This window comes from Salvelinus alpinus, chromosome 14 (assembly GCF_045679555.1).
Source record: "Salvelinus alpinus chromosome 14, SLU_Salpinus.1, whole genome shotgun sequence".
In the NCBI taxonomy this organism is placed as follows: domain Eukaryota; kingdom Metazoa; phylum Chordata; class Actinopteri; order Salmoniformes; family Salmonidae; genus Salvelinus; species Salvelinus alpinus.
Genome location: NC_092099.1, coordinates 12,086,064 through 12,099,615, shown reverse-complemented (window position 1 = coordinate 12,099,615; position 13,552 = coordinate 12,086,064). Strand labels below are relative to the sequence as shown.

Here is a 13,552-nt window from a genome sequence, read left to right as displayed (position 1 = left end):
GAGTGGTTGCCTTGGGGAGGTTAACAAATGTTCATTAAAAAAAAAAACTCCCCTTCTCTGACGTGGGCGGGGAAAATAGAAATATACAGTAAAGCAATTAAGTTGTGGCATCGAAATGTTACATACAAATTATGCAAATAGCCTTTGAGACAGTTATACAGCCATGTACGGCCTCTATAAACCAAATTAGTGTGAAATCGTTTGTTGTCAAGAGATTTGTTGTCCCGGCCCCAGTCTTATCTGGACTTCGTCCATAGCCTAACCCCTAGCCCTGACCTAACACCTACAGTATAATGAGCCTATTATTGAGCCATGGTTAAAAGCGCTGCCAGCTTCCTAGTAGCAGATATTAGCGTTAAGTCCCAAATGGCACCCTATTCCCTATATAGTGCACTACTTTTGACCAGGACCTAGATTCCTATGGGCCCTGGTCAAATGTGGTGCACTATATAGGGAATAGGGTCCCATTTTGGATGCATCCCAGTAGATTAGAGATAAGAAGGAAGACACACTGGGGCCTTAAAAGTTTCAACAGAAAGGTTTAATCAACAACAAATGTATTGTTGTTCACAGTTTTATTTGTACGTATCATCACCAGTAACAAAATGCGTGATTCCATCTAGCCTTTTTTAAAACATTTTTTATTGCTTCTTTTTTTTTTTACAAAAATGTACAAACAGGTAACATACATCACTTTAGACCAATAAATGTACAGTGTAACAGTTCAAAGTTGAAACAATCTATAGTACATTCCTATTGTAGTACCATGCACATAAATATAACCTACAGTAGGTCAAAATATAAACAATAAATATATATGAAGTTCATTCAATTCGAGTCTGAATGCCAAACAAACAATAGGCATAGATATGACAGTGTTCAAGCATTGATATAGTTTCAACATAAAAACAAATGAAACAGAGTAATATCTCTCTCATGTACAGTAATGTCCATTAGGTCATTTGTGGGTTTGTGTTGATGGTAGAGCTGATGAACCTCATAAACCCCAAGAAAGCAATAACAGTGTTTCATTGATATTTCTGAACAGCGCACAGCAATGCCTTAAAATACATAACCATGCCACGTTTTACATTTCAATGGGGCTTTGAAGTTTTACAGCATCTTAGAAAAATAATTGGTTCTGTATGTACAGTTACTATGATGATTGACAGCGTTAGTTATTTACACTACACATGTCAGCTGCTCCAGTTCGACAGTCCATTGAAGAACAAATAGTTGTTCCACTTTCTTAAAGGAGCTAACATGTTGACCATATCAAGCCATTTTGTATGCGTCCCAAATGGCACCCTATTACCTATTTAGTGCACTACTATGAGACCTGGCCAATAGTAGTGTGATATATAGGGAATAGGGTACGATTTAGGATACCTGTTTGACTGATGATCAAAATGGTACAGTAAAGTGGTTAAATAATATGAGGAGTTTATATACCATTATACTGTTGACATCGTTCACATCGATTTATTCACTAATGCTCGATGTTTCGGAGATCTTTAGACTAAATATGACTCATTTTCACAATAGCTTAATTCAATCAACTAGAAACTTGATATTCAGTCAACATTCTAAAAGAATTCACTACCTTTATATGTCTACGGATCATTTCTGCTTTATGTTTAGATCGGGCAAAAAATTGGTCATAAAGTATCGTGCTAATGATGAGTAAACTATGATAATACAAGTGATGAACATGATGTATACGTTTAAGGAAACCTTAAAACAGACAAATGTATCCCAAATAAAATAGAACAAATAAACAATCCAACGTTTTGGGGAGCTAACAATGATACAGTGCAGTAGAAATATTTAGGGGAAAAATGATTTCTATGTAAAAAATGGTCAAAAACAAATAACTGCATTCTGTGATAAATACTCTGCTTGACTTTCTGAGGCAAAGCACACTGATTTTCTTGGCAGCTACGTGCATCCATACAGGAGTTCTGTATCACCTCCAATGTTTTGAGTTTTTTCATCCTCTTAATGCACCCATCACCAACAACAAGGCATGTGCACAGATAGGGGTCTACCTATGGCAGACCCCCTGGGACTTTGCCGTTCCACTCAATATTGGGTGGTCACTCATTCTTTTTTTGTATAAAGTTCTTGTAGTTGTTGTTCTGAACCCACTGCCCCCAAGTCGTCAAGTTTCGCCACCCCCCACCCATCCGTTGGTCTGCCCTGTACGGAGCTCATGTGCACCTGGTTGTGCATTTTACCCAGTCAACCCTGTACGGATATTGCGCACGCCCGGTATCCAAACATGCATGGCTTGTGATACGGGTCACCAGTCGAGTGTGTGTAACAAGCTATCTAGTTTAAATGTCAACAGTACTGACAAACCATAGAAGCATAACATTTGATTAACACTTGATATCACTTGATTTACATCATCATCAATATTCGGTCTGGTTGGCTGATATGCAGCAGCACTTCATCATTCATTTCCTTATAGAATCATAGCCACAGGAAGGGAGCTGGAGGTGCTGCAGGAAACCTGATCAATTGAAATACATTTGGCAAAGTTACAGAATTACTGCTGTCTGTTCAGAAATAAATTAAATCATTCAGAATAGCCTACTGCACCAAGAGTAGGCCTATAATTTAGCCACAAAGGATCAATAGCTAATTTTAAAAAATTGCTTAGCTGTGGATTGTGTGGAGCCCAATCACAAGGCATAGTCTACAGTCAGGAACGCGGTCTGTGAACAGCATATACAATTGCGGGAAACACAGGCTGGAAAGCAAATGGCTCCTGCTGAAAAGAGAAGACTCGAATCTGTCTGCTGTAGGCTACCACAACATTTTATTAACTTGCAAATAGGCCATTTCAGCGAACATTATTTACAAGAGAGAGATCAGCTTTTGCCACGAGTGCATCAGCCATTGCCGGTGAGTGAGCGGCGCATCATTGGGTGAGTCAATGAAACCGGAAAGCTTTTTTAGGACTATAATGTCCTCCTCATATTGTAAATATGTGTGTCTCCACACACCTAGGCCCAGGCTATTGATGGATTCAAGACAAAGTTGCTTTTATTGAGCTCAGATTCTGTTTGTCAGTGTCAAAGTAGCCTGCCATTTTGGTCATTTGTGCGGTATTAAAAAAGATTCTGCCAAAGCTCCAGTCATGTAAATTTACGTAGAGTTGCATGACATGCATTTATAAAAAGGCCCAATTGTTTTCGGACCCTACGTTACTAAAAATGTTCTCCATGTGTGCAGCTTCTGTAAGCACCTCTACTCTACTGCTCTATGCCACTAGGGAAATGTCCAGAGAGGACATATGAATAAAAAAACTATTCCCTCGTTATGTCGAGATCACAACTTATTTATCTCATGATCACTATATAACAAAAGTCGTTTTTTCGAGGTCACAAGATCATTTTCTCATGATCACGTCATAAATAAAAGTTGTTTTGTCGAGATCACGAGATAAACTTTATAAATAGGAGTGGACGTATTGATGATAGATTGACAGTATGGCTGAGGCGTCAGAGCACACGGTGGATCAGCGCATATGTTTTTATTGATTGCTACACTAAGGGATGGTACATTTCATGTTAACATCATGCTTTCATTTGTGTTTGGAGCTCATTATCAGTTTATAAGTTGGAATGCTAGTAAGCTCAATGTCCCTTACCTTGAGCTAAGCCCTTGTGAGGCATTTAAGCCCTGAATGATGCCTGACAGGCAGCCCAGACCACTGCCAATCGCATGCAAGCAACAACGCTAATCTTGTGAGCGAGCGAGCTAGCTAGGTAGTGTTGTTAACTATGCTGGTTGTGAGTTGCATAATTGATATGTGTATATTTGTAAGGGACACTTATGGATAATATAGAAATGTACAGAGTGGATGAGCTCCATTCCTGACAGGCAATCAGATTCAATAGCAGCCTCAGAGGCCGATAAATCAGCATGCTGTCTTGTAGGCTGTTTCATCTGTAAAGCTCCTTGCAGGCAGATTAACAGTCAGTCCGTTATATATATGATCAAGAGCTTTGACAGCTAATCTGCCTGCACAGAGGCTTAACTATAAAACAGCCTACAAGGCAGCATCCTGATTTACCAGCCTCTGAAACTGAATTATCTGGTCAGCCTGTCAGGAATGGAGCTCACCCACTGTCAATTGTAAAATTATCCACAAAACATGAAGTGACCCTTATAATTATATACATATCAGTTATGCAAGCTAACAACCAGCATAGATAACAAGCAAGCTTGCTAGCCAACAAGACTAGCTAGCTAGCTCACAATTACTAGCCACGTTAGCTGCGTTGTTCCTTGCATGCGATTGGCTGTGGCACACAGCCTAGGAGACAGTGCTGCCTGTCAGGCATCGTTCAGGGCTTAAATGCGATCAATGCAGCCATAGGGCTCCTTGGTGAGTTGGTTATTGTTTACAGTGGCACTGCCAAGGGGTGGCCAGGGGGGACCGCGGCCACACTGATACAATTGCTGGCCTCAAAACTTGTCCCCCCTCGCGAGTCGCATATGCATAATATGCTTCCGAGTATGCATAATATGCTTCTATCTGATATTTTACATTAGGTACAATTCATATAAATCAATAATGTATATTTTTCATAATAGTTAATGTGAAAGAAAATAAATGCATAGCCAGCCAGCCGCTTTTGACCGTCCGTCACTGCGTCACACTTCGACCCCTGTCCCCCCTCCCCCGGCCTGCTGCTGCACAGTGCACTGCCAGAAGACAGTCTGCCTCATGGACAGCAGCTTCGGAGCTCAGCCTCGTGTCTCTGGTGGCATCATCAGAAGCTAGCCTAGCTGGCAGCTGCCTGCAGAATTGAGTTGAGACCACCAGACTGCTAACGGGTAAGTAAGTCATACAATACTACTTATAGTAAAAAAAAAAAAAATTATTCAGTAAACTGTTAGTTTTTTGACAGTGTTGAATTACCTAGCTAGCTTACATTAGTTAGCTAAATTAGGTATTGGGGGGGCTTAGCTAGCTAGTTTATACATTAAGGTTACTCTGCAGCATATAGTTAGAGTTATCGTAACTTTCTAGAATGATTTTCAAACCACTTGATGAACTTAGGACTGCCAGAGCATCTAGCTAGCTGACGTTATGGGCTGGTATAGCGTTAGCTACAGTAACTAATCGTAGCTAGTAAGCTATGTAAATTTGCAAACAATGATAAAGTCCACAGATCTCTCTTCTTTCTTTAAGAAGAAGAGTAGTACAGGGGAGACTCAGCCAACAGGGGAGCAGCAGCAGAGGGTTAACGTTAGTGAGGATGCAGTCGAAGATGATGATAACATCATTGAGCAAGCCAATGAACAGGCAGAGGCAGCAAGAGAGCATGACAGAACAGAGGCAGAACATGACAGCGACGAACAGACACAGGCAGCATCAGTGACAGACCACAGTGAAGAACAACAGATAGCAGCATGGCACGAAAGTGCAGAACAGGCAGCAACAACAGTCACAGAGGTTGACAACCAAGCGAGGCAGGACTCAGCTAGAGCTATTCACAACCCATTCCTGGACCAACAGGTGAAGTTATGACGGTGTGACAGTGCCCCTGATTCTGAAATGGATGGCTAGAGAGAGTAACGTTATCTGGATAAATGTATGGTTATAGCGTTTCTACATTGAGTTATGAGTCATGACATAATCACATAAAGCCTTCTGATTCATGTTTATTGGTAGTTGAGTTTGAATAACCTGAATAGAATTGTCTATTGGCCGATATTACAAATGTAATCGGTAATTACTATGGAGAGGGGCTAGCTACTCATGTTATTATTATTATTATTATTTTTAAATCAGAATAATTGATTTTGCCTCTTGTTTCATCCTAGATATATCCCAGTCAAGAGCAGAGGGGCCCAAACAGCCACATCTGAAGATTTTCCCTCGAACCCTTCAGGGGGATAGAAGATGGGGCTTCATGAAAGAGTGGTACAGAACGCATATAGTGCCTTGAGAAAGTATTCACCACCCTTGGCATTTTTCCTATTTTGTTGCCTTACAACCTGTAATTTAAATGGATTTTTGGGGGGTTTGTATCATTTGATTTACACAACATGTAAACACAACACTTTGAAGAGGCAAAATATTTTTCATTTTGAAACAAGCAAGAAATAAGACAAAAAACTGAAAAATTGAGTGTGCATAACTATTCACCCCCCCTCCCCCAAGTCAATACTTTGTAGAGCCACCATTTGCAGCAATTACAGCTGCAAGTCTCTTGGGGTATGTCTCTATACGCTTGGCACATCTAGCCGCTGGGATTTTTGCCCATTCTTCAAGGCAAAACTACTCCAGCTCAAGTAGGATGGGTTCTGCTGGTGTACAGCAATCTTTAAGTCATACCACAGATTCTCAATTTGATTGAGGTCTGGGCTTTAACTAGGCCATTCCAAGACATTTAAATGTTTTCCCTTTAAAACACTCAAGTGTTGCTTTAGCAGTATGCTTAGGGTCATTGTCCTGCTAGAAGGTGAACCTCCGTCCCAGTCTCAAATTTCTGGAAGACTGAAACAGGTTTCCCTATAGTTAGCGCCATCCATCATTCCTTCAATTCTGACCAGTTTCCCAGTCCCTGGCGATGAAAAACAGCATAATGCTGCCACCACCATGCTTCACTGTGGGGATGGTGTTCTCGGGGTGATGAGAAGTGTTGGGTTTGCAACAGACATAGCGTTTCCCTTTACTCTCATCTGACCAGAGTACCTTCTTACATATGTTTGGGTAGTCTCCCACACGCCTTTTGGCGAACACCAAACGTGTTTGCTTATCGTTTTCTTTAAGCAATGGCTTTTTTTCTGGCCACTCTTCTGTAAAGCCCACTTCTGTGGAGTGTACTGATTAAAGTGGTCCTATGGACAGATACTCCAATGTCCGCTGTGGAGCTTTGCAGCTCCTTCAGGGTTATCTTTGGTCTCTTTGTTGCCTCTCTGATTAATGCCCTCCTTGCCTGGTCCATGAGTTTTGGTGGGTGGCCCTCTATTGGCAGGTTTGTTGTGGTGCCATATTCTTTCCATTTTTTAATAATGGATTTAATTGTGCTCTGTGGGATGTTCAAAGTTTCAGATATTTTTTATAACCCAACCCTGATCTGTACTTCTCCACAACTTTGTCCCTGACCTGTTTGGAGAGCTCCTTGGTCTTCATGGTTCCCCTTGCTTAGTGCCCTTGCTTAGTGGTGTTACAGACTCTGGGGCCTTTCAGAACAGGTGTATATATACTGAGATCATGTGACACATCACGTGACACTTAGATTGCACACAGGTGGACTTTATTTAACTAACATTGTGACTTCTGAAGGTAAATTGGGTGCACCAGATCTTATTTAGGGGTGAATACATATGCACGCACCACTTTTCCGTTTTATATTTTGAATTCTTTGAAACAAGTAATTTTTTACATTTCACTTCACCAATTTGGACTATTTTATGTATGTCCATTACATGAAATCCTAATAAAAATCAATTTAAATTACAGGTTGTAATGCAACAAAATAGTTAAAACGCCAAGGGGGATGAATACTTTTGCAAGGCACTGTAAATGGCTGAAATACTCTCAGAGTAAAGACTGTCTACTGCTATGCCTGCCGGCACTTCAGTCTCCCCTCCTCAGGTGATTCAGTGTTTACATCTGAAGAGGGGTTAAGAAATTTGAAAAAAGCAACTTACAAAGATGAGGGATTTGTAGGCCATGCCAAATCAGAATCACATACTAATGCTATGTTAGCATGGGCAGAATATGAAAAGTCAACTGCAAGCAAATGCTCTCTCTCAGCCTCCTTAAATGCAGAATATAATACATTAGTGAGGGAAAATAGAGAGTACATAAAAACTGTTGGAGAAACCCTGCTCCTCACAGCTACGCAAAATTTACCCAGAGAGCACAAAGAAACGGAAGGTCAAAATGAAGGACATCCCCTCTCTATTATGGAACTGCTAGCCAAGCATGATCACACAGTCAAAAGAAAAATGAAAAGTCAAAGAAATGCAACATACGTTGGGCATAGTACACAAAACAAAATAATTGATTGCCTGGCTGAAATGGTCCGCACCTCGATAATTAGTGAAGTTGCACAAAGTGAGGCTTTCAGCATTATGGTCGACGAGACCAAAGACATAAGCAAGAAGGAACAGATGTCCTTTGTAATTCGATACTAGTACAATGGGTCAATATGTGAAAGTTTCCTCACCTTTGAAGCAGCAGAGCGCCTGGATGCCGCAGCACTTTCACAGACAATTGTACAAATACTGCAGAATTATGGCCTTGACTACAGAAACCACCTAGTAGGGCAAGTATATGATGGTGCCTCTGTCATGAGCGGAAAGAACACAATTGTGCCAGAGGCCCCATTAAATCAGAGTCCCCTTTAGCTTTTTATGTTCAATGCAATGCACATTGCTTAACTGTAGTATTAGTTGACAGTGTGAAATGCATCCCTGAAGCATATTGTTTATTTTCTCTTTTGCAGAAACTGTATGTCTTTGGGTCAGGGTCATATGTGCACCAAAGGTGGCTAGAGGTACAGAGGGAAATGTTTCAGGGGGCCCCGAGAGAGTTACAAAGGCTGATAGAGACACGGTGGGCATGTAGGTACAATGCTTGCAAGACAGTGAGGGACAGACTGCCAGCCATCATACGTCTACTGAAAGAAATATCTGAAGAGAGAAATGGTGACAGAGCTGTAGAGGCAAGAACAGACCCCAAGAGGTCTATTAGCCCAAATAGATCTAGTTTGTTGGCCTCCTTGTAACATTCACCAATGTTTTTGGTGAGATATTTTACAGTCCCCACAACTCAATTTGGGCACGGCTGTTACCCTTGTTGATTCTCTTGTTGACACATTGAACATTGATACAACATCGGATGTTGCACCTCCAGGGCGTCAGGTCACACCAAGCTCTAGGCTTGAAGGGTATTACATTTCCACTCCAATAGTTCAAAGACAGGTCAACACAGATAAAGAGTCATTTCGGGCAGGTTCATTCATTCCAATTGTTGATGTGCTTCTCTCTGAGGTGATGGGAAGATTTTCTAAAGAAAATTGTGACATAATGCAAGGGATACAAGCCTTGAAATCCCTGCAGTCCTACATTTTGTGAGAAAAATGTAGTGTTTCCATTTGCCTCACAATACAACTGCAGCACTGAGGATCTAGAATATGAGATCCCTCAGCTTAAGCGAATTCTTGATAGGAAGCAAACTAGTGGCATGGAAACACCAACCAGTTTAATAAGAGCTCACAGTCTTCCTTGAGCCATATAGGGAGGTGTTCCACGAGATGTTTAAACGTTGTAAAATTACACTTGCATTACCTGTGAGCACTGTAGCACGTGAGCACAGTTTTTCAAGACTGTCTTGAGAAATACAATGAGTGACGAGCGATTGAGCAATTTGGGGGTGTTAAGTGTGGAGTCAAGAAGGGCTAGGGCCATAAATCTTGAGGATTTTGTGGATGTGTTTTCCAAAAGACACAGCAACAGGCGAATAAATCTGTATTGAAAATTATGTGTCCTCATAAAGCAGGGATATAAATAGGTTGTGAGTAGGCTAGAGTAAAATATACATTGTTGTCCATGATTATGCTGTTTTGTTTTTGATTTTTGGACATATATAATATAATATTTTTGTTTATAACAAGACACAGCAACAGCCAAATAGAACTGTATTGAAAATAATTGTAGGCGTCTGTATGGTGTTTTTAAACTTGAGTAGGCTTGTTCCCAGTAAATGTTTTGTTCCTTACAATCAATGTACTAATTCAAATTAAAGCTGTATATTTGTCTTTTTAAGGAAAAGGACAACTAGCCTATTTGAAGAACAATGAATCGCCTAACACATGTATATACAGATACATAACACATTAAAACAGGATTGTTGTGGAACTCAAAATGTTAACTGTACCGGTATTAGTCTATGCACATCAGATAATTAGTAACATTAACTGTAAAATAAGAAACCAAAGTATATCAGTATGTGATTCCTTAACTCTCATATTGACATAGTTTTCAACTAGCCTATATACTACAACAGCATAATAGAATTCCTGAAATTCAGTTATGGCTTTTGGTGTGCCACCCCAAGATTGTCAGTGGCCCCATCCGGCCACCCCTATGAACAATTTCTGGGGGCGCCACTGATTGTGCATCTGAACAAATGAATGAGTGATGCTTGGTACTTCTGATTATCTCGTGATCTCGACAAATCAACTTTTGTTATATAGTGATCGTGAGATAAATAAGTTGTGATCGCGACATAACGAGGGAATTCTTTATTTTTATTAATATGTCCTCTCTTGACTTCCGTAATGCAATGCTTTATTATAAAGGTGATTTTTTTTCTCATGAGTTCTGGTACATCAGAGCTCCACTGTTCACCCCTCTCTCTCGCACTCACTTTTTGCTCCGGCACCTCCAGATTTACAAATGAAGCACTGAACACAGGTAGTATAGAATCTGGCTAACCACCATACACTAAAATATCCACACAAACCACCAGCTAGCCAGCCATACACTGAGTGTAGAAAATATTAGGAACACCTGCTCTTTCCATGACATAGACTGACTAGGTGAATCCAGATGAAAGCTATGATCCCTTATCGAGGTCACTTGTTAAATCCACCATCAGTGTAGATGAAGGGAATGAGACAAGTTAAAGACGGATTTTTAAGCCTAGAGACAATTGAGACATGGATTGTGTATGTGTGCCATTCAGAGGGTGAATGGGCAAGACAAAATATTTAAGTGCCTTTGAACAGGGTATGGTAGTAGGTGCCAGGCGCACCGGTTTGAGTGTGTCAAGAACTGCAACGCTGCTGTTTTTTTCACGCTTAACAGTTTCCGTGTGTATCAAGAATGGTCCACCACCCAAAGGACATCCAGCCAACTTGGCACAACTGTGGAAGCATTGGAGTCAAAACGGGCCAGCATCCGTGTGGAACGCTTTCGGCACCATGTAGAGTCCATGCCCTGATGAATTGAGGCAAAAGGGGTGCAACTCAATATTAGTAAGGTGTTCCTAATATTTTGTACACTCAGTGTATATCATGAGTTAGATTATAAATATTATATTATGAAGTTATTATTTAAGAGCATGGAAGATAAATCACAATCAGTAAAAAAAAATATTGAGGTAGCTAACTAGCAGATTTACAACAATCATCAACATCCCTCTTTTCCCGATGTCAATCATGTCTTTAGGAGGCACTGTAGCTAACTAGCTTGCTTACAATTTGTGATGAGTGAGTGTGTTGCTGAAATAAATAGGCCTATGCTCAAAAATGTATGTTATGAATTTCAAGATCTGAATTATGAAAGTCTTATTTTTGGGGTGAGAGGGGGTCGGGGGGGGGCAGTGGGTGCCCTTTTTTCATTTTTAGCACCCGCTCCCTGAAACGACTGTCCCTGGCCCTGACAACAACCCTTACCCTTAGACCCTTCATCCTCAGATTTACAGGTGGTTCCGACATAGATATGAATTGGGGGTGTACAATATCATAGAACAGAATAATCAACCTTGCAGGGTTGCACTTTAAACAAAACACTTATGTACAGAGCCAGAGTAGATCGTCTATGAGGCCCCACAGACGCATACTACAACGCTCTGTCTAGGAAATGCTATCCTGCTATTGGTGCTTCTGCTGTACTAAAGTCTGAACTCTGACCTCACACATGACGACCCTGAGAGCCATCAGACATATACAGTATCACTGATTCCAGCTTCCTCCATGTGTAAAAGTGTTAGTCACCGTCACTACAGACCCGCCCAGATGATTCAACCATACAGAGAGCTCTGGCTGAGAGTGTGCCGGTCAACCTCTAGGCAACCACTTTGTGTAATATTGACTGAATGGGAGGAGCAGATATCTCAGATAAAGACCTTGCAGAGCCTCCGAAGCCCCATAGTAAAATACTACAGGCTGCTGCCTGCCTGCTTCTTCCCCACCCGCGAGTGCTGAAGGAGGCAGGAACACGTGCATGACAAAAGACACCTGGTGGAGCGAGGTGAGGTAGTGGCCAGTTTAGGTGGTGGCGAGGCTGGCCGGTGTGGTGGTGAGTGAATGTGGAGGTCCTACTCCTGGGTCAGATCAGAGCGTCAGTGTCATGTTGCGGAGGAGCCACTGCTGGGAGCGGCTGCCTGTGCAGTCTCTCAGGGTGGGCACCATCTTGTCCTCCTCAGTAGGCATGTCCAGACATTGGTTACTGTTGACATGCAGCAAGGTCAGCCGCTGGGGAGAGAGGCGCAGGCAGACAGGCAGAAACAGGCACACACACACACAGACACGCACACACACACACGGGTGAATGAGCATTACGCACTAAACACATGGGCACTGCAAAATGTGAGCCGAGATTCTGGCCTCTGCTCCACCTGCAGCCAGAGAGATGGTTTCTGGGTAGATTAGATTTACAGATGAGCACCACTTCAACATATTTTAAAATTGATGTTTTCCACCCACTCATACAGATTTTGCAGTATCTTCCCCAGCAGCTTGTATGTGGATTACATTTAATTTACAGAAACGTCATCATTGGGTATTGAAATGATGCTGACTTATGTTCGGCTAAATAAGTGTCAAACCTTTCAAAATAAATGTTGTGATAAAAAACGAATGCTCCTGAATGTACCCGAGGACTTCACCTCAGGAGGATTAGTTTGGTAGAAATCAATCTGAGTGCCGTCACAACGATGGCTGAATTTCCCATGTCGATACCTAAGCCCCAAAACGAATGGCAAGGAGAGGAGACATAAAAGCTCTTAATTAACCACTTATGGCCACTCTCTCTCAGAGGTAATGTACTTAGCCAGTTTATACCTCCGTTGGCGGTCGTTACTCTTGTCATAATGACCATACAGAGTGCAGATGGCAGAATCCAATTCTTACCGTTATGGCCGTGTTTCACTTCTTAAGGAAGGAAAATGCAATTCTCTTTCAAAGAGCCATGACATATATTGTTAAACGACATCAAAAAAGTATGTAGGTCTGTAGGGAGCAACAGCCCAACCAGTAGTGTAACCCGTCAGAACAGATTTCTCCATCATGAATCTCCAGCTCATTGTGTGTTGTGTTTTCTTCTTGTTATCACCATTTCAATTCAATCCAGGTCAATTTCTCTCATGAGATGACCTATTGGTAACAGAGAGGGATTCCCCCCATTTACACCTTGTGTTCTGGCCTGTAAGCCTGTGGCATATGAGGCTGATTCTTTTGTTCTTCTCACATACTCAATTTCACATGGACAGATTCTGTGAAAAGGGCTATTGATTAGAAAATCAATAGGTAGGCTACTGAGAGGAGATGGGAGGAAATGGTTGGGAATCAGACCGACTTGAATGGTGTCAGGTGCTGCAGGTGTGTGTGTGTTAATGTGATACAGCTCTGTGTGCGTTGGGACACCAGTCATCATGCAGAGCCATTGTAGAAGTACAGTAGAATAGCTGCAATCTGCAATCTGTCCCTCCTTGTGTACCGTACAGTTGAATAGCAATCAGATGAGCTCGCAACTTTAAGGTAATAGAGTGTTTGGCATGAATAGCTAAACT

The 13,552-nt window shown here is 41.5% G+C and overlaps 1 protein-coding gene across 2 annotated transcripts in view; it reads right to left on the bottom strand.

Annotated features, from left to right (window-relative positions):
• Window positions 1-620: 620 nt before the first annotated feature.
• Window positions 621-13,552, bottom strand: part of LOC139538424 (polypeptide N-acetylgalactosaminyltransferase 13-like) — an 81,867-nt gene continuing 68,935 nt past the window's right edge. Inside the window, exon 12 of one of the 2 annotated variants that reach the window (XM_071340430.1) lies at window positions 621-12,236. In XM_071340430.1, the coding sequence (XP_071196531.1) occupies window positions 12,096-12,236 (141 nt within the window). In that variant the 3' untranslated portion in view covers window positions 621-12,095. The remainder of the gene's footprint in view (window positions 12,237-13,552) is intronic. The other variant, XM_071340429.1, reaches the window with a different exon arrangement.